Source organism: Tamandua tetradactyla, chromosome 6 (genome assembly GCF_023851605.1).
Source record: "Tamandua tetradactyla isolate mTamTet1 chromosome 6, mTamTet1.pri, whole genome shotgun sequence".
NCBI lineage: Eukaryota > Metazoa > Chordata > Mammalia > Pilosa > Myrmecophagidae > Tamandua > Tamandua tetradactyla.
In genome coordinates, this window is record NC_135332.1 from 40,231,022 (window position 1) to 40,252,200 (window position 21,179).

General features: G+C 37.9%; 1 protein-coding gene across 12 annotated transcripts in view; it reads right to left on the reverse strand.

Moving 5' to 3' along the window:
* The window catches only part of TRIM37 (tripartite motif containing 37), a 371,934-nt gene that overhangs the window by 259,410 nt on the left and 91,345 nt on the right, over positions 1 to 21,179 (reverse strand). For 10 of the 12 annotated variants that reach the window (XM_077164953.1, XM_077164952.1, XM_077164948.1 and 7 more), the window contains 3 exons: positions 16,083 to 16,184; positions 4,236 to 4,276; positions 2,766 to 2,882 (listed from right to left, as the gene is read on the reverse strand). In XM_077164953.1, coding sequence (XP_077021068.1) covers positions 2,766 to 2,882; positions 4,236 to 4,276; positions 16,083 to 16,184 — 260 coding nt within the window. Of the gene's footprint in view, positions 1 to 2,765; positions 2,883 to 4,235; positions 4,277 to 16,082; positions 16,185 to 17,632; positions 18,056 to 21,179 lie in introns of those variants that run through there. The other 2 variants (XM_077164956.1, XM_077164958.1) reach the window with 1 other exon arrangement.

Sequence of the window (21,179 nt, forward strand, 5' to 3'; positions counted from 1 at the left end):
AGGTGAGGTTCCTTACTGGAGTCTTTTAACAGGAAACAATTCTAGAAAAAGCTTTAGCGCAACCAGAACCAATAGAGTCCACATAGCCAGAGACCTTTGGAGATGAAGAAGGAAAATGTCCCTGGGAGTACTTCATGAAACAAGAAGGCAGGAGAGAAAGTTAGCGAATGTCATCATATGCCCTCCAAACTGAAAGAGAAACCTGAACTTCAACAGCCTTTCTTGAGTGAAGGTAACCTCTTGTTGGTGGTCGTAATATGGATATTTACATGGCCTTAGAACTGTAAACTTGCAACTTAATAAATTCCTCTTTATAAAAATCATTCTAGTTCTGGTATACTGCGTTCTGGCAGCTTCCAAACTAAAAGAGACACCATATCTGATAAAGATATACTATCCAGAACATATAACACAATCCTTCAACTCAACGAAAACACAAACAACCCAATTTTAAAAAGGGCAAAAGACCTGAACAGACATTCCTCCAAAGAAGATGTACAAATGGCAAAAAGCACATGAAAAGATGCTCAAATCACTAGCCACTAGAGAAACAAAGATCAAAACCAAAACAAGGTATCATTTCACACCTACTAGAATGGCCATTATAAAAAAAAAAATAAACAGAAAACTGCAAGTCCTGGAGAAGATGTGGAAAAGCAGGAACACTTATTCACTATTCACTGCTTATGGGACTATAAAATAGTGCAGCCGCTACAGAAGACGTCAGGACCTATTGTGATACCTTGGGAAACTAAGTATAGAACTGCCATATGATACAGCAATCACATTACTAAGGTACATATTCACAAGAACTGAAAGCAGGGATGCAAAGACACACACTGATATTCATAGCATCATTATTCAGATGAACCTTGAGGACATTATGTTGAGCAAAATAAGCCAGACACAGAAGGACAAATATTGTACGGTCTCACTAGTAATAACTACTATGATGAGCAAACTCTGGCACTTAAAATCTACAGTACAGGTTACCAGAAGATGGAAAGAAGGTAGAGAGTGGGCAGATGATGCTTAGGATGTACAGAATTTTTAATAAGGTTGATTGTAAATATTTGGAAATGGCAGAGATGATGGTAACACAATATACTTTAAGTGTAATAACAATGGGCACCATATCTTATAAGGGTATAAACCAGCACAGTATGTCACTATTACAAGGTGTTAACAGGATGGTATATATGGGGAAAAATACAATTAATGCAAACTATGGATTCTAGTTAACAGTAACACTGAAATATTCATCAATTTTAACAAAGATACTATACCAAAGCTAAGCATCAACAACAGGGATATATCGGGGTATGGAGTATTTTTTTTTAAAAGCAGTAAGAATGATCTCAATTATGAATAATACAAGAACCACTGACTGGACACTTTGGATGGATTGCATGGTATGCAAATAAAACTGTTAAAACTTAAAAAAAGACAGGTGGAACCAACCCAAGAGTCCATCAACTGATGAATGGATAAAACGAAATGCGGTATATACATAACATGGAATATTACACAGCTGTAAGAAGGAATGAAGTTCTGATACATGCAACAACACAGATGAACCTTGAAGACAAGATGTTGAGTGAAATAAGCCAATATAAAAGAACAAGTACTGTATGATCTCACTGAAATAATAAAAATAAGCAAACATGATGGTAGAATCTAGAATAATGGTAAGCAGAGGAAGGGACAGAGGTAGGGAACGAGAAGTGAAGGCATAAAATATACATGGTTCCTATCTGGAACAATGGAAAAGTTTTGGTAATGGATGATGGTGATGGTAACACAACATTGTGAGTGTAATTAATAGTACTGAAATATATATTTGAATGGGGATAAAAAGGGGAAATTTTAGCTTCTATATATGTTACTAGAATAAAAATTTCTTTAAAAAAATCCATGGAACTGCACTACACAGTGAACCCTAAGTTAAACCATGGACTGTGCTGAATAGGACAATAAAAATGTGTTTTCACCAACTGTAACAATGTACCATACCTACACAAGGTGTTAATAATAGAGTAGTATACAGGAATCCTGTATTTTAAGTGCGATTGTTCTGTAAAGCAACAACTACTCAAATAAATAATTTCTTAAAAAACTGTAAGTCAAAACACACACATACACACAAATAAGTGCCACTTACTAAATCTTTGCTTTCTTAATCTGTTTCCCCATAACAACCCTCCAGATATAGCCAAAATCTTTCACCCATGAAATACAGGGCCATTCATTAATTTATTCTTATCCTGCAAAGATTCTGCTCCATGGCAGTCTCCACCACCTTATCACATTGCCTTATCAATTGTGTCTCCAGTAAACTGCTAAGCAGAAATCGTGACTCATCAGCCTTTGTAATCCCATAATCTAGCATAGCACTTAAATGTATATTTGTGTACCTGGGGGAGGGGAGACTGTGTACTAAATAAATGTTAGTTGAATAAACCAACATAAAAGGTATTAACCATCTTAAATATCACCCAACAGAAGCATCAATATATGAAACAAAAACTTACGGAATGTTGTATTACTCATATTTATAATTAACTAAAAGGAAACTGCCAATATAATGTCATTAGAATAACACATGGCAGGGCGGGCCACAGTGGCTCAGCAGGCAGAGTTCTTGCCTGCTATGCCAGAGACCTGGGTCCGATTCCCAGTGCCTGCCCATGCAAAAAAAAAAACACATAGCAGCAAATTAGTGGCAAAATCTATGAAATACTGGAGCAAAGAAACTGAGGACATACTTGTCCTTTTCATTTTCTTCATGTTTGGTGAGACTGCAGAGTTGAAGAGTATCAAGCTGCTGTGTTACTTCTTCTGCCCAGCGACAGTTGACCAATTCTCGAAGCTGAAGTGGAGCACTGGGAGGAAAATATATACACACATTTAACTCAGAATTTAAGAATATTTTCTAAAGCAAACACATTCCTCAAAATAGAGCTAGCATACTCAAGCTATATTACTATTAAAATTACAAAGACAATGCAAAGCATGCTTTACAACCTATTGTGATCATATTAATATATCATTAATCTTAAAAAAAAAAAAAAATACTGACATTCCAGATTACAAACTCAATTCTCAATTCCTTAGTCTAAAGCTATACTGCCCAATACAATATCCAATAGCCATATGTGACTATTTAAATTAAAATTAACAATTTATTCCTCGGTCACACTAGATACATGTGAACTGCTCAAAAGCCACATATAAGCAGTGGCTACTGATTGGACAGTGCAAATACAGAACACTTCCATCATTAAACATAGATATATTTGTCAGCACTGGTCTTCTTAAAAGTTAACATGCAAAAAGTGAACAAAACATAAAGAGAAGTGAGCAAAAGATCTGAACGGAAAGTCTAAAAGAGAAAGAAATATAAATGGCTAAAGATGTTTGAAGAGATGCTCAGTTTCAATCACAGTTTGTAAAATGTTTATTAAAAACAAGACACCATTTTTTCACTTAGCAAAATGACAAAAAGGAAACAGACTGATAATATCTAGCACTGGCAAGAATATGAGGGAACAGTACTTTTAGAGCTTTTGAGAGAAATGTAAAACACTAAAAACCTTTTCTTCAAGGCAATCTGTCATTATTTTTTGAAATAACTAAAACTGGAAACAATTTAAATGTCCTTCAATACGTGTAAAGAAATCACAGTATATTCATAAAGTGGACTAATATGTGAACATACTATCAAGGACAGCTACCCCATATTTCACATGAAAAAAGGAACTTACAGAACAGTATATCATTTGTATTTTAAGAAAAATGCTTATATGTATAAAGATACTTATCAGTATATGCATGATAAGATATCTGGAAGAACAGATACCAAATCTAACAACTTCTTCTGAAAGTGGTATTTCATGAAAAGATATGGTAGAGAGTATCATAAACAAAAACATTATTATTTTATTTTTATCTGTATTCTCTGGATTTTTTTAAGCAGAGACTTTTAGTTTTTTAATTATAAAAAGTAAATTATACAACTTTCTAATAAAAGATGGCAGGGGTACAATATATCAATGTAATACATTCTACATAATTCTAAGTCAAATAAATTAGTCTACACTTCTTTATCTTCTTCATGAAAAAGGGAAATGTGCAGATTCAGAGAGAATCTGCCTTTATAAATCCTCGGGCACATGTTGACCCCATCACTTTACTATTTTCCAAACTCACAAAATAATCACAGCAAAAACATTTACCGGCAATGAGGACACTGAGCTCTCTGTTCTGTCAGCCAGCGCTATGAAGGGGAAAAAAAAAATATTTTATAAACACCATTACTTTAATTTCTGAATATTGACCGCTTATATATCAAAGTTAATTATTTTAATTACCTTCCAAGTTTCAGAATTCAACACGCCATCTACTGAACTACAATATATCATTCAAAATACCACTGATGTTCTCTTTCAAAAATATTTCAAGAAAAACTCAAAGATCCTTTACCTTTCATTTTCCTAAAAAAATTTCTCTCATGAGTTTAACTGTCAAGTGCCTGCATTAATTGTAGACATACTAACCAAAAAAGCTGCTAATCTACTTTCTCCATCTTATTATCGTCATGACAGAGACAAATTTTTAAAGGAACAGAACTCATCCCAAAATACATGTCAAGAAGCTAACGTCTCACAGAAAGTGGGTAACAGGTTAGCGGGGTAGGGGGAGAGGTTGGAGTCAATGCTTAATGGGTGCAGACTTTCCATTTGTATCTACGGGAAATTTTTGGTGACAGTAGCACAGCATTGTGAATGTAATCAATATCACTAACTTATACAAGCATGAAGGTGGTTAAAATGGGAACTCTTATGTTGTATATATATTACCACAAGTAAAAACAATAACAATAAAATTAAATTAAAAAAAAAATAAAATACTCTCTCATAGGGAAGGAAATGATCCTAGGACTATCTGGGTATCACAAGGAAAATGTAGATTAATTCTCAAAAAGATAAATAAAGATACTGCCACCTCTTCCTCCAAACACATATGTGATAGTAATGATTTACAACCAACTATCCTACCTCATTGTAATTTTTAACCATCCTATCTTAAAATCCTGAGGAAGATTAAAACTCTTTTCTAAAGAGCCAAATTAATTTTGGTATATATATTATGGACAAATAAATTAGACCTAAAATATGAATAAATAAAGAAAAACTTTTCTTTTTTAAGTTTTAAGAAGTTTTACAATTCAGTAATCTTAACATCTATGTAAGTTGGAGTCCTCAAATATTATAAAAAGGTTTTAGAGGAAAATGTCATTCATAAACCCCAAATTCTATTAATTTAATGTTTTAAATTATTACTGTTTAGGGAGCAGTTCTATACCATTTATAAAACAGATGCTCAGACTTTCAGATCTTTCAAAAACAATAGTTCTATGGTTATAGAAGTTCATGTTTTCTTTTGCAGACTCAAAGGTACATTAATCAAATATAATCCTATCACCTTTCACCGATGTACTCCCAATACCTGTTGTTTTTGTTTATCCCTTCCTGCTTCTTTAAAAGAACATGAATGAGAGAGAGAAGGGATAGGAGGGCGAGTGAGGCAGTGATTTGGGAGTGCAGCTGACCTGGGAGAGTCTTCTGTACTACATGGGGTAGCCCTAGTTGCAGAGGCCGAGGAATTGAGAGGCAGAAAGCTGGAGCCTGGCACAGAGGCACAGGGCCCACAAGAATGCATGGACGGGAACCCAGGACTGGGAAGTAAGGCAGGCCACTTTCCTTGGGTGCGCTACCCTCACCAGCGCAGCCCCATAGCCAGCGACTCACCCCACACCACACGTACCCGCCCATCACCAGCTCCCATTCCCCGTGCTTCAGGTACCCCCTACCTAGTGTATGTACCTGCCCCACACCACCACCACAGATGGAGCCCAACCCACCTCTCCTGCACCCCTCCCGAGTACTACCTCTCCCTCCCTGTTGCCTGCAGATCGTTGCCAGCACATAACGGATACGAGCACTAACCTCCATACCTAGGCTACCCCTGGCCCCCCTGCCCCTACCTACCCCCCATAGTGTCGCACAGCCTTGTTCCACCCCACCTGAGCTCTGCGCATCCATTTACACCACTTCTAGGCCCCTGCACGCGCACGGGTCTCCATTCAAATCATTCAGCTCTGGGAACCACACTTTACAGCAGTCCTAGAACTGCACATGTGCATGACCCTCAGGCACACTTCCTAGCTCTGTCAAAGTGCTGACCTGAGCAGCAGGGTCACATCTGCCCCCAATCCATGAAGGTATAATGCCGACCTGCTGCCACAGTTCTACACATGCACACAAAGGGCCCTGTGCCTTAGACCAGCACACACTAGAGTTACACACCCCCAGACTGGTACACCTGCACAGCTACAACCTCCCTGGCCAATGGGTGCCCACGTTCACAAGCACCAGCATAACATCCCCAACCTGCGCCTACACCTGCCCTGAAACAAATCACTGGAGTGAGCGGCCACCCCATTCCCTGCTCCTTACTGTAGAACCATCCCACACTCAAAAGGTCTTAGACTACTGAAAGAAATAAACTCCCAAAATATATCAATCAAGATATTTACATGCCATGAAGACAGCAAAAGACCACTAAGCATATCATAATACAGACAGACAATGCCCTGCCTAATGGCCACACTGAAACACCAGAGCAGGCACAGATACTGGAACAATTAATCAAAGATGTTCATAAAATGCTACTTAATAAAATAAGAGGGATAGCAAATGACATGAAGGAGATCAACAAGACAGGAAAATAGCCAAGATGGCAGCTTAGTGAGGTGTGACATTTAGTTTGTCCTCCAGAGTAGCTGGTAAACAGCCAGGAACAATACAGAACAACTGCTGGGAACACATCAGTACCTAGAAACACAGTGTACACCAGCCTGGACAAGCTAATCCGGTTGCGATCCCACCAAGAATTGTGAGTCCCTCAAGCCAGAACTGGCATCCCTCCCCCAAAGGCCGGTTCCCAGAGGGAAATGGAAAGAGACCTTACTAACAGGAAGTGGCTGAACCCAACCAAGCTTCAGTTCGTGGACCTGATTAACAAATTCTGACCACTAAAAATAGACCCCCAGCTTAGGTGAACCTCCAGTAAAAGCTGAGTTTTTGTCCAAGGACACCTAGAGCACAGGGCTGATGGAAAAAGAAAAAAAACAGTCTTTTTTTTGAATCGGACAGCACAAAATACTTGAAAGAGTCTGGGCCCTGAAAGAAAGGAGGGGGGCACATAGGACCTGGGGATACACAGAGCAACATACCAACTTTAGCTCTTGATTGGCAAAACCAAGGAATGGCGGTCCTCCTCTGAAAAGGGTTTTTTATTCTTTTTTTTTTCTTTTCTGTAGCTGTTTTTCTACAGCTTGGCTGCTCTTTGGATACAACTGTACAGTTTCTGAGGCTCCACTGCCCCAGGCAAGGGTGGAATTAAGTTTGTCTGAGAGTTTGTCTGGAGGCTGTGCCTTCCCCAGGAGAGGGGTGGGGCCCAGCTAAGGTGGAATTCCTCCCTCAAGAAATTTAGAACCCAGGGTCTGGAAAACTGAAGTGATTAAACATGGCCTACAGCCTCTCCTCTGTCTCAACCCACCCCCAGCAGGAACAGTTTCCTGAAGTTAAAGGTACCATATCACCTTATGCTGGTGGGACTCACAGGCACAGAAGCACCACATACTGGACAGGATAGGAAAAACACAGTCTAGAGGCTTCATAGGAAAGTCTTTCAACCCGCTGGGTCACACCCTCAGGGAAAACTGACACAGGTGACTGTTTCCTCCTGAGAGGAGGCCAGTCTGATCTGGGAAAATCTGATTGGAGTCTATAATACCTAAGCAGACCCTCCTAAGGGGGAAAAAAAAAGGCACCACAGAGGCCTTTTTTTCTTGTTTGAAGAAACAAGAAAACAAGAACTGAAAAATCTGATCTGTTAAACAAAACCTAAGCTAACAGTCTAGAATAAGCTGAACTGAATGTAAAAGAACAAACAAACTCATCCAGCAAGAAAATTCTAGATAAAAAAAGTGAAAACAATCTCCAGAACAAACTAATTAAGGAAATTAAATGCCTAGATGCCAGCAAAAAAAAATAAGAAATCATACTAGAAAAACTGAAGACATGGCCCAGTCAAAGGAACAAACCAACAATTCAAATGAGATACAGGAGTTGAAACAATTAATTCAGAATGTTCGAACAGATGCGGAAAACCTCATCAAAAATCAAATCGATGAATTGAGGGAGGATATAAAGAAGGCAAGGAATGAACAAAAAGAAATCAAAAGTCTGAAAAAAACAAATCACAGAACTTATGGGAATGAAAGGTACAGTAGAAGAGATGAAAACAAAACAATGGAAATTCACAACACCAGATTTCAAGAAGCAGAAGACAGGATTAGTGAACTGGAGGATGGGACATCTGAAATCCGACAAGCAAAAGAAAATATGGGGAAAAGAATGGAAAAATACGAGCAGAGACTCAGGGAACTGAACGACAACAGGAAGTGCACGATATATGTGTTGTGGGTATCCGAGAAGGGAAAAGGAGGAGAAAAACTAATGGAGGAAATTATCACTGAGAATTTCCCAACTCTTATGAAAGACTTAAAATTACAGATCCAAGAAGTGCAGTGTACCCCAAAAAGAATAGATACAAATAGACGTACTCCAAGACACTAATTAGAATGTCAATTGTCAAAGAGAAAGAGAGAATCTCGAAAGAAGCAAGAGAAAAGCAATTCATCACAAACAAGGGAAGCCCAATAAGACTATGCATAGATTTCTCAGCAGAAATCATGGAGGCGATAAGACAGTGGTTTGATATATTTAAGTTACTAAAAGAGAAAAACTGCCAACCAAGAATTCTATATCCAGCAAAATTGTCCTTCAAAAACGAGGGGGAAATTAAAACATTTTCAGACAAAAAATCACTGAGAGAATTTGCGACCAAGAGATCGGCTCTGCAAGGAATACTAAAGGGAGCACTAGAGACAAATAGGAAAACACAGGAGAGAGAGGTGTAGAAATGAAGACTATCAATAAAGGTAAAAGAAGAAAAATTAGATATGACACATAAAATCCAAAAGGCAAAATGGTAGAAGAACTGTCCTTACAGTAATAAAACTAAATGTTAATGGATTAAACTCCCCAATCAAAAGACAGACTGGCAGAATGGATTGAAAAACAGGACCCATCTATATGCTGTCTACAGGAAACACATCTCAGACCCAAAGATAAACATAGGTTGAAAGTGAAAGGTTGGGAAAGGATATTCCATGCAAACAACAATCAGAAAAGAGCAGGAGTAGCTATACTAATATACAACAAATTAGACTTCAAATGTAAAATAATTAAAAGAAACAAAGAAAGACACTGTGTATTAATAAAAGGAACAATTTCACAAGACATAACAATCATAAATATTTATGCACCGAGTCAGAGTGCTCCAAAATACATGAGGTAAACACTGAAAAGAGAAACAGACACATCTATCATAATAGTTGGAGACTTCAATTCTCCACTCTCATCAATGGACAGAACATCTAGACAGAAGATCAAAAAAGAAACAGAGAATTTGAATAATATAATAAATGAGCTAGACTTAACAGACATTTACAGAAATTACACCCCAAAACAGCAGGACACACCTTTTTCTCAAGTGCTCATGGATCATTCTCAAGGACAGACCACATGCTGGGTCACAAAGCAAGTCTCAATAAGATTGAAGTCATTCAGAATAGTTTCTCAGATCATAAAAGAATGAAGCTGGAAATCAATAATAGGCAGAGGGCCAGAAAATTCACAAATACATAGAAGCTCAAGAACACTCTTACACAACCAATGAAGAAAAGAAACCAGTAAACATCTTGAGCCAAATGAAAATGAAAACACAGCATTATCAAAATTTATGGGATGCAACAAAGGCAGTGCTAAGAGGGAAATTTATTGCCTTAAATGCCTATTTCAAAAAAGAAGACCAAAAATCAAGAAGTTAACTGTTCACTTGGAAGAACTAGAAAAAGAACAGCAACTAACCCCCAAAGCAAGCAAAAGGAAAGAGATAATGAAGACTAGAGCAGAAATAAATGAAATTGAAGACATGAAAACAATTGAGAAAATCAAGAAAACCAGAAGTTGGTTCTATGAGAAAATCAGTAAGATTGATGGACTCTTAGCGAGGCTGGCAAAAAGAAGAGAGAGGATGCAAATCCATAAAATCAGAAATGGAAGAGGAGACATAACCATTGACCCCACAGAAAACAGCAACTAAAAGAATCAAGTACCTAGGAATTAGAGCTTAACCAGGGATACTAAGGACCTATAAACAGAAAACAACAAAACGCTGCTAAAAAAAAAAATCAACGATCTAAATAGGTGGGCAGATATTCTGTGCTCACAGACAAGAAAGATGAATGTCATTAAGATATCAATTTTACCCAAACTGTTCTACATATTCAATGCAATACCAATCAAAATTCCAACAACCTACTATGAAGAGTTAGAAAAGCTAGTCATCAAATTTATTTAGAAGGGAAAGAGACCTCAAATAGCTAAAAATATTCTAAAAAGAAAGAACAAAGTGGTACAGCTAACATTTCCTGGCTTAAAGCTTATTATAAAACCACAGTGGTCAAAACAGCATGGTAACAGCATAAAAATAGAAGTATTGACCAATGAAAATAGAATCAACAGTGTGGAGACAAACCACCAAATCTATGGACAACTGATCTTCAAGAAATGGGAATGGGAGAACTGGACATCAATAGTCAAAAAAAATGAATGAGGACCCCTACATTACAAGCTATATAAAAACTAATTCAAAATAGATCAAAGACCTAACTATAAGAGAAAGCACCATAAAACTCCTAGAAGAATATATAGGGAAACATCTTCAAGACTTAGTAATAGGAGGTAGCTTCTTAAACTTCACACCTAAAGCACAAGCAGTGAAAGAAAAAATAGTAATTGGGAAATCTTCAAAATCAAAAGCTTATGTGCCTCAAAGGACTTTGTCAAAAAGCTGAAGAGGCAGCCAACTCAATGGGGAGAAAATATTCGGAAACCACGTATCGGATAAAGGTTTGATACCCCATGTATTATACAACTCAAGAACAAAAGAACAAACAACCCAATTATAAAATGGGCAAAGGATATGAATAGACATTTTCCAAAGTACAAATACAAATGGCTAAAAAGCACATGAAGATATGTTCATCTCCATTAGCTATAAGGAAAATGCATATCAAGACTACAATGAGAATTTACCTCACACATACAAGAATAGTCACTACTAAACAGAAAACTACAAATGTTATTTGCTGGTGAAAATGTATAATGGTACAGCCACTGTTGAAGACAGCCTGGTGACTCCTCAGAAAACTAAATATCGAGTTGCCCTATGTCCTGACAACACTAATAACTGGTGTACAGCAAGAACTGAAAGCAGTGACACAGACAATTGCACTATTTACAACTGCCAAAAGATGGAATCAATTCAAGTAACCATCAACAGCAAGTGGATAAACAAAATGCGTTCTATACATATGAGGGACTATTATGTGGCATTAAGATGTAATGAGGTCATATGCATATGACAACATGGATGAGCACCGAGGATATAATGATGAGTACAAGCCAGACACAAAGGACAGACACTGTATGATTCTGCTATTATGACTATGATAACGGTAAACTCAGAGGCTTAAAATGCAGAATATGGGGGACCTAGATGTACACAGAAGGGATATGGGTGAACAGTTCCCCATTGAGGTTCAACTTAAATGTAAGGAAATGGATAGAAGTGAAGGTAGTTCATCAGTGGGGTTATAAGTAACACTGCCATATTGAAGGTGAATAGGATTGAGAGGGGTTGTACATAGTCATGCAGCACACCGATTAACTCTACAATTATGAATAAGTTCTTGCACGAACCACCTCAAAGGTTTGATCTTATACAAAGAGTCAACAAAGAGGAATATAGTGTGAAATCTAATATTGCATATTATGGTATATAGTTAACAGGGAGTCAACTATATACCAGTATGACAACAATACCAGGGGTAAATAATTGGGAGGGAAGAGGAGGACAAGTAATAAGGGGAGGTTTAGAGTTGATATTTGGTGAAGTTGGGTTTATCAGTTCTTTGTCTCTTTGGACCAACAAAAAGTATATAAAACTGAGTGTAACGATGATTGTACAAGTGAGGTCACTGTAAGACATGGATTGTTTATTTTGGACATTATTCATGATGCCTAATAGATGGAGAGTCCTGAGGGTACAATAATTGAAAGCAGAATGGCAACTGTGATATATACACACAATGAAATACTGTGTGGCTAAGAAAAAGGAATGAAGTCATGAGGCACACAGTGAAGTGAATATACCTTGTGGACACTGTAGTGCAAAACAAGCCAGAAACAAAAGAACAAATGTGGTATGGCCTCTTTTAGCAAAGCCTTACAGGAAAACTGGAGCCTAGACTGCAAGCTCTTAAAGATTTCAAGCTCTTACACTTCTAGAGTCTAAGATGCTATGCTGTAATTGCATAAGCTGGTATTTGCCTGAAACTTTGGGTACCTCTGTGATACCTAAGACTCGGAGTCTGAGCGCTGCAGCTCTGAAAGTCAGCACCGCTACATATAACAGCTGTTAAGTAACAAAAAAAGCAGTCAGCCTTCAATTAGAGATAAAAATGAAGCCAATTAGTTTAGGACTAAGGTAAATCAGAATACAGGGCAAAGGACAATAAAATACAATATGTATTCCAGAGCTTCACCTATTGTATTAGACCAAAAGCAGAGAAGTTTATTTTGTCTAAAATCTAAATCTTCTATAACACACAATCTAAATCAACCTGTCAGGGCAGCTCATTTAAACAACCTAAACACATGGAGCCCAGAATGAGAATGAGGTCTGGTAATTCTGTATAGCTTAACATAATATCCAGATCCATCCAAGTACGGTGGGCTGATAATTAAAAGTATTCATAGAGTCCCTTGTGGGACTGGAGAAAAAAATATGGAACTATTAAACCTTCCCACCTGGGAAACCGCTAGTACTCTCAAACATTAGGGACTCCCAAGAAAATAGGTCAAATCCCTGATTTTGTGGCTTACCCTCACAAAACTTATTTCAGTAGTGGAGAGGCTAAGACTACCTAAAATTATGCCTAAGAGCTGCTTCCAGAGAACCTGTTTCGTTGCTCAAATGCACCCTTTCTCTAAGTCCAATTTTGCAAGGAAAACCATTACCCTCCACTCTATGTGGGCCATGACATTCAAGGGTGAAAGTCTCCCTGACAAGGTGGGACATGTCTTCTAAGGATGAACCTGGCCCTGGTACTGTGGTTTCAACAGTGCCTTCTGACCCAAAACAGGGAAAAGAAATGTAACAAAAGAAGGTATTTGTGGCTCCAGGGCTCTACCTGAGATTCTACACAAGTTCATGCACTAAGTTCAGTTTTCAGAAACCTAAAACATATGGTTCCTAGGCCAGGTCTAAGTCCTGAAATTCAAATGTGCCAATCTCTTCAACAACATCAACCAGCCCCATCCCCTATTCCATATGGTGACACCCCTTTTTAACATTAAGAAGTTAGAACAGTCATAAATTCTCACAAATGTACCACATTAACCACTAACCCAAGGTTTTAAAATAATAGGGTTTTATATGGGAACTCTGTATTTTGTATTTTATACATGATGGTTATCTGTAAACCCACAACTTCTCTAAAAAAAAAAAAAGCATAAGACTGTACAACACAAAAAGTGAATCCTAATATAAACTATGTACTAGAGTTAATAGCATAATTATAAAAATACTGTTTCATCAATTGTAACAAAGGTATCACTAACGCAAAGTGTTAAAAAGGAAAACTGTGTGTTCAAATGTTATTTACTGTGTGATTTTCTGCAAAGCTACAACTTCTTCAATAAAAGAAAAAGTAATAAAAAAGAACTGACTAGGGAGGTAGTGCTAAATGAGCATGAATTTTGTGTCCAGGATGATGAAATACTCAGGAAATAAGAGAGGGGTAAAAGTTATTACACAGTTTTATCAATATTCTTAATGCCAGAGAATTTTTAATCATTTTGACTTACACTGGTTAAAATGATTTTTACATTATGCATATTTTACCACAATTGGAAAGAAATAAATTTTAAAAAATAAACAGCTGAATCCAGATCCTACCACTTAAATAACTGTATCAATGGAGGCTACTTACTTAATATCTAAGAGCTTAGTTTCATCATTTATAACATGTAAATAACAATGCTATGTGTACTAATTGCTATTTTAACAACTAGCATAACATAACAAATGTGAATAATACTTAATAATTTCTGAATCATTTTTTAGTTTATTTCATTTTGCTATGCAACTACCCTGTGAGGAGATCTTGTTATCCACATTCTACGTGGGGAAAAAAAGCCTAAGAAAGATTAAGTCTCACAGATGATGGATGGGAGAGGCAGCATAAAACAAGAATGGAAAAAAAACATGTATTTAAGTCTTCTAGCTTCCTATATTCTGGAGTAGCTAGAAGAAAAAAAAAAAAACTAGAAGGGAACCAAGTCTTCTGCAATTAGTATACTGGTAAAGAGCACAGTCTCTATAGTCAGACTGCCTCAGTTCCAATCAAGCAAAGCATTAGTTAGCTGGGTAAATGGAAGCCAATTATTTAACCTAAGTGTTGCAGAGGCTACTTTTTCACAAAAGGACATTTATATTCTTTAGGTAGGAATAAGGAATCAGAAAATTTTAAGTGAAGGTATTAGATGGCTCTGATTTTCTCAGAAAATAATCTAAGAGTTACGGGGCAGACAGGGCAGTTTTCAACAACAACCTGTAGATGTGCTGTTGGATCTCCACTCAACAATCTCCCACCAAAACAAGTTCTTCTGCTTTGCATTTCGGGCTTCCTGACAATTTTGTATGAGGAATTCACCTACTTTCAAACTTTAAAACTACTGAATTATAGTTATCTTTTCCACACCACAACTTTCCCCATCGAGGTTTCAACATATCATAGATCAGCCTAAGAAATTAAGTGGGAATTTTATGGGAGCTTTGCAGAAGCTGCAGACGACACACCAAGGCCAGCATATGAAACATAAGAAGTTTAGAAACTCAGAAATACAATAAAATACATGTACAGTATTGTGTAATATCAACATATTTTCTTTTAATGCTACAAATATAGACAATTTCTTTTTTAATTTTCATATTTATTTAATAATTTTTATAATTTTTTCATACAGAATTTTTACTTGCATTGACCTACATACAGCCTAACACCAAACACTTAACCCAAATTTTACAATAAGGTACCATAAACATTCCATAAAAGAACAAGGAAAAATTCAGACTTCTTCTCTGGTATGAAGGGAGAGCCAAAAATCTTTATGTGGATTTTCCAGATCACAGGGGTACAGCACTCCTAACCCCCATGATGTGCAAGGGATAACTGTATATTCATCTCTAAGGTCTCTTCCAACTATAAGATTATATAAATCTATTCTTTACCTTGAAGTCATTACCTGTTTTTTCTACCCTTTCCCCACCTGCTTTTTCTACCCTTTCCCCAAATATCTACAGACTCACTCTCTCCTGAATCTCACAGCATTTCTTCAGTGCCTTTTATGACATTATATAAACTTCAACATAAAAACAAAAGTCCATTCCCTCAATTAGATTAAGCACCTTCAGGGTGGGTAATCTGTCATTTATCTCAGATTCCTCAAATAATGAGAAACACAATGCTGGCACTTTATAAGTACTTGTTAACTATGCCATGAATTCAACAATGTAAATATATTAATGACACAATAGGCTTTGGTTTCCAGAGCTACCTAGCTATCTTCAGACACTCCATAGCACCACCTCCATAGTACTAAGCAATACACACTGAGGGTCTTCCCATTAAGAAACATTTATTTAAAGAGACATTTTTAAAGAATCCAAATGTAAAATAAGTAAAGGATAAAGGAAATGGTTAATCTTTACAATATATCTTATCTACATTAAATGCATGTAAAAAAAGAAATACAATTTACCCTAATACAGCTGAAACAGCAAAGCTTGGAGCAATGAGGACACAGGCGAGCATCCCGCAACTTCTCCATACAAATAAAACATCGGAAAACCTCAGCAATGCTCTGGAAATAATAAAAGATGTAAGATTAAGCAGGTCAGGCTACTAACTGAGGAGTAAAAAGCATGCTTATTATAATTCACTAGACATTTACATTTATTATGGGCTAAAAATTACTCAACCTTAACTATATTCCCTATCAGGACTTGTCTAGTAAAGTTTCAAGATACTCAGAACACCTCCCAAGAAAAGTGCTTACTTTTTTCTTAGCTTCACAATGGTTCTTTAGGAAAGAATATGCAATGTAAACATATATTTATGCACAAATATTTTCACCAAAGCATTCGGTATTATAATAGCAAACATTTAGCTACAACCCAAATGTCCAAACCTGGTTAAATTGCTAGATGAATTATGATATAGTCACTAGAAGTATATATCAAATTATTTAATGATACAAGGAAATGCTTGTGACGTATAACAAAAAGAGGGGAAAAAAGCAGACTATATGACTGAATGCACAATATTAACTCTTTTTACTTTTGTGGCAATTTCCCCAAAGGAAATGAACTTCTTGCTCAATTAAAAAAATTTAAGATACTTATTTCAATGACAGTAAACCTTGTTTCAGAGAAACCAATTCAGGATAGAGAAATCTGATCCTGTAATCAACTATTTACTTATTGGCACCTGAGATTCTGTCTCTGACAATTTTGATGGTAGTTGTATGAAGCCTTGGGAAGAAAAAAAAACGTATGTAAACAGGAGAAATAGTATTATCTTTGCCAACCTCAGATGAATCAATTTAGGAAGCAATTAAATTAGAACAAGAAAACATATAATTAAATGTACTGTAATTATATTTTAAGTTTCTGGCATTACTGACTTATTTGTACTGCATTCCAGGAGAATTAAACCAAGTTAAGTTTAGAACCAAGGTAAGTTCAGAATTGTTAGTGACTACATAATTAAGTCCAATAAACGGAATTTTTTCTGTTCCTACCCTTTACTTAATTAACAGAAGAATTTGAAACCACAGCTTACTTTAAAAATAAACATTAAAAAAATACATTATTCAGGACACTACAGTAAAAAATGGATGGTACGAATATAACCTCATTCAATCAAGGCACCATCGAAAGGGAAAGCAATTCTGAGGTGAACTTGTATCCGCGCAACGACTTGCACTTGCAAGAACGGTGGTGATTTGCAAATTTGCTCTGCACAAGTTGCAGCTGGCAAATACTCTGTGGGTATGAGAATCAATACAAAGTATCCTTGAAAACGCCAGGAAACGCAACATCTGACAGTAAAAAAGTCTGAACGCGAGGCACCCGAAGGGCTGAGGGACACGCACGGCGTCCTCCGAACCAAGCCGGCCCCTTCCACACCCGTCCAACGGGATGGGGGTGCCCTACCGTAGAGAGGACAAGGAGCAAGGCACCCGAATCAATAACGTTCACTGGGTAACTGGGAAAATCTAACCACCAACCTCCTCCTCAAACCCCTCACCTCCACGCTCTGTTCATCCATTGCCTCCGCCTCTCGGCAGGGCCCCCGGCGACCCACAGAGTCCGTGGCCTGACCTATTAAACGCCGGCCCGAGGTCTCCAGGTCAGATCCACCGCCGAAAGTATTCGGGCGCCGACGTCAGGGAGCTCCGACCACCTCTCCACCTTCCCGCCCCATCGCCTTGGCTTCGACACTGGTTACCCTCACTTCGCCATTTTTACCCGCGCGCCCTGGGGCGCAGAGGGCGGGCCAGCGGCGACCGCAGCTCCTCCCTTCTGACTCACTCGCCCGCCGGCGAACGCGAGGAAGCCGCTACCCACGTGATGCGGACGCGCGACTATCGAACCGCTGCGAGAGCCTCGCGACGCTAATCTAAAGCAAAGGCGCTGCAGAAAATTCGCAAACACCAACGGTAACCAGGGTAGATGGGGGCGAGGCGTAGCGAGATAGCTGCGCGCGTGCGCGCAGAAAGGAGGAAAGGCAAGGCTGGCGTCTAGTTCACGCGTTGCGGGGACGCTCACGAGATTTGGCGACTCGCTGCCGCAGGGGTCAATGCCTTTGGCCAGAGGCAAGCGCAGAGCGCTAGGGTCTAGTCAGTCCGCTGCCTGCCGCCCCCCGTAAAGCGTGCGACTGGACACCTGGATTGCTCGAACCCCGGAGCCACACCCCTAGGTATTTGAATTCCGCGTTTCTAGGGTGGGGGCCAGGAAATCAGCATTTAAAACAAACACTCCAGTGATTAGGCTATGGATTTTCCCGTAACCTGTATTTTGAGAAATCTTGGTGCAGAGGATTCATAGCTAGTGGTCTTTGGTGGGGGAAAGCGCCACATTCTAAGGTTTATAAGACTTCCGCCCCACCTACCTAAGGAAAGGAAATGGGAAAGCTCAGATTCTGAGGCCCGAAGAAAAATGTCGCGTTCTCAAATTAGGAGGTTGTAGAGGGAGCCACAACTGAGACAATATCAGGCCCACACCCACACGACCCTCCAGTTCCAGCCGGCGCTGTCGCCATGGGGCCTATGGAAAATGCAAAAGGGTATCATCTGTATCCACCTTTCCTATCATAGGCGTCTGCTTTCTGCAGATTTCTGGGAGATGCTTAAAGACTGCAGGAACTGAGAGTGTGAAACCAAGGGTGTCAATAAAATTCTTAATTCGAAGTAATTTTCCTGTCTGGTTTATTGCAGACATTTATTATGCTTAACTCAATCTAGAGTGTACATGTACAAAGACCTTGATTTGGATTTTCCTTCCAGTGCAGGAGTTTGGACTTTCTCACAAGTAGTGGGCAACAACAATTTTGAACTAGGTGAGTTCCATGAACAAAGATGTAATTTAGGAAGATTAACCTGGGATAGAAAAATTATTTCACTAAAAAATTACCTGTGGAGTACAGTACGGTGCCTGAGAATCAAAGAGTAATCAGAAGTGACTTTTGCTCTCAAGGAATCCAGTATATGGTAAGAGACAAGACAAAATGTAATGAATTATAAATATTTGGTCTATAGATATATATATATTTGGTCTATAGATAAATATAGATATATGGTCTATAGATATATTTGCCTAAGAACCAAAATATGTTTAATGGTTTATTGCAGTAGTTCATAAAAATTAGAAAGCCTGTACCATTAATTACAGCTGTTGGTTACAAGCACAAAGTCGGATTCTGGTTAACTTGAGCAAAAAAGAATTTAGTTGGCAAGATGCCAAGCAGAGGCACCAAGAACTGGTAATGGAGACAGGTCTCACACCCCTCCCCACAAGACAGTCCTAACTTCACTATCAATACAGCTTCAATGGCTATCAATGAGGAACTAGCAAAAATTACGGAACGCTTACTAAGCAGCTGTTAATTGGAAATCTATTTTTTAAATCCCTTTACTACTGTTCCATCCTTTTGTCTGAACTTTCTTCATATGTCTGCCCTCTTTTGTGAAATGCATTATTATCCAGACACCTGAGACAAACCCTCTTCTCCTCACCAGCACTCCCTGACCTCTAGTAAGTGCTAATAAGACATCTTCCTAAATCACTCTGGAACTAATCTCTTCTCCATTAGAGTCCACTTTTGCAAGTCCATTTCTTCACAAATCTGGTATATGAGATTTTAATTGTTCTGCCGCACTTTTCTCTTCTTCAGTCAGTGGTGAAAGCTAGAAAAGCAAATGACAAAATATTTCAAAAACCATAAAAGATTTGTAAATTAATTTAGTTAACTTCTGCTTTGTCACATCAATAAAAGATCCCATAAGCTTATACTGTGTATGGGATCACAAATGTAGGAGGGCAGGGGGAGAAAATAGATAATGAGCTAGCTATATGAAATGGACTGGAAGATTTAATATTATTAGGATGTTAATACTACCCAAAACAATCTACAAATTCAGTGCAGTCCCTATCAAAATCCTAAAAGCCTGATCAAATTCATATGGAATTGCAAGGGGCCCTCAAATAGCCACAATAACCTTGAAACAGAAGAATAAAACTGGAGGGCTCATAATTTCAGATTTCAAAATGTAGTACAAAGCTGTAGTAATTAGAACAGTGTGTTATTGGCATATGATAGACATATAGGAATTGAGAGTCCAGAGGCAAATCTACACAACTATAACCGTTTGAATTTCCATAAGTGTGCCAAGCCCATTCAATGAGGAAATAATAGTTTCTTCAACAAATGGTGCTGGGACAAGTAAAAATCCACATGCAAAGGATGAGTGTGGACCACTACCTCTCAATATATACAAAAAATAATTCAAATAGCTCATCATCCTAAATATATGAGCTAATATAAACACCCCCGCCAAAAATAAAACAGAAAAATATCATCAGGACCTTGTAAGAGGCAATGGATTTTTAGACTTTACACCAGAAGCATAAGCAACAAAAGAAAAGGCACAAATGCCTCAAAGGAAATTTTCAAGCAAGTGAAAAGACAACCTACAGAATGGGAAAAAAATATTTGGAAGCCATATATCTGATAAGGGTTTAATATCCAGAATATATAAAGAAGTCCTACAATTCAACAACAAAGACAATCCAATTTCAAAATGTCCAAGGATTTGAACAGACATTTCTGTGAAGAGATTCAAATGGCCCATAAGTATACCAAAAGATACTCAACATCATTACCCATTAGAGAAATCCAAATTAAAACTATAAGACACCACTTCACACCTTCTAGGATATGACTATTATTAAAAAGTTATTTAAAAAGACAAGTGTTCGCAAGGATGCAGAGAAAAAGGAACCCTCATACACTGTTGGTGGGAATGTAAAATGATGTAAATGCTGTTGAAAATACTTTGGCCATTCCTCAGGAAGTGAAACCTAGAGTTTTGACCCAGCAATTCCACTCCAAAGTATATACCCATATGAACTGAAAGCAGGGACTCGAATATTTGTACACCAGTATTCAAAATAGCCAAAAGGTAGAAGCAACACAAGTATGATGGTTAAGTTCATGTGAAAACTAAGCCAGGTTATAGTGTCCGGTTGTTTAAGCAAGCACTGGCCTGTTACTGCGAGTTTATTTGATGGATTTA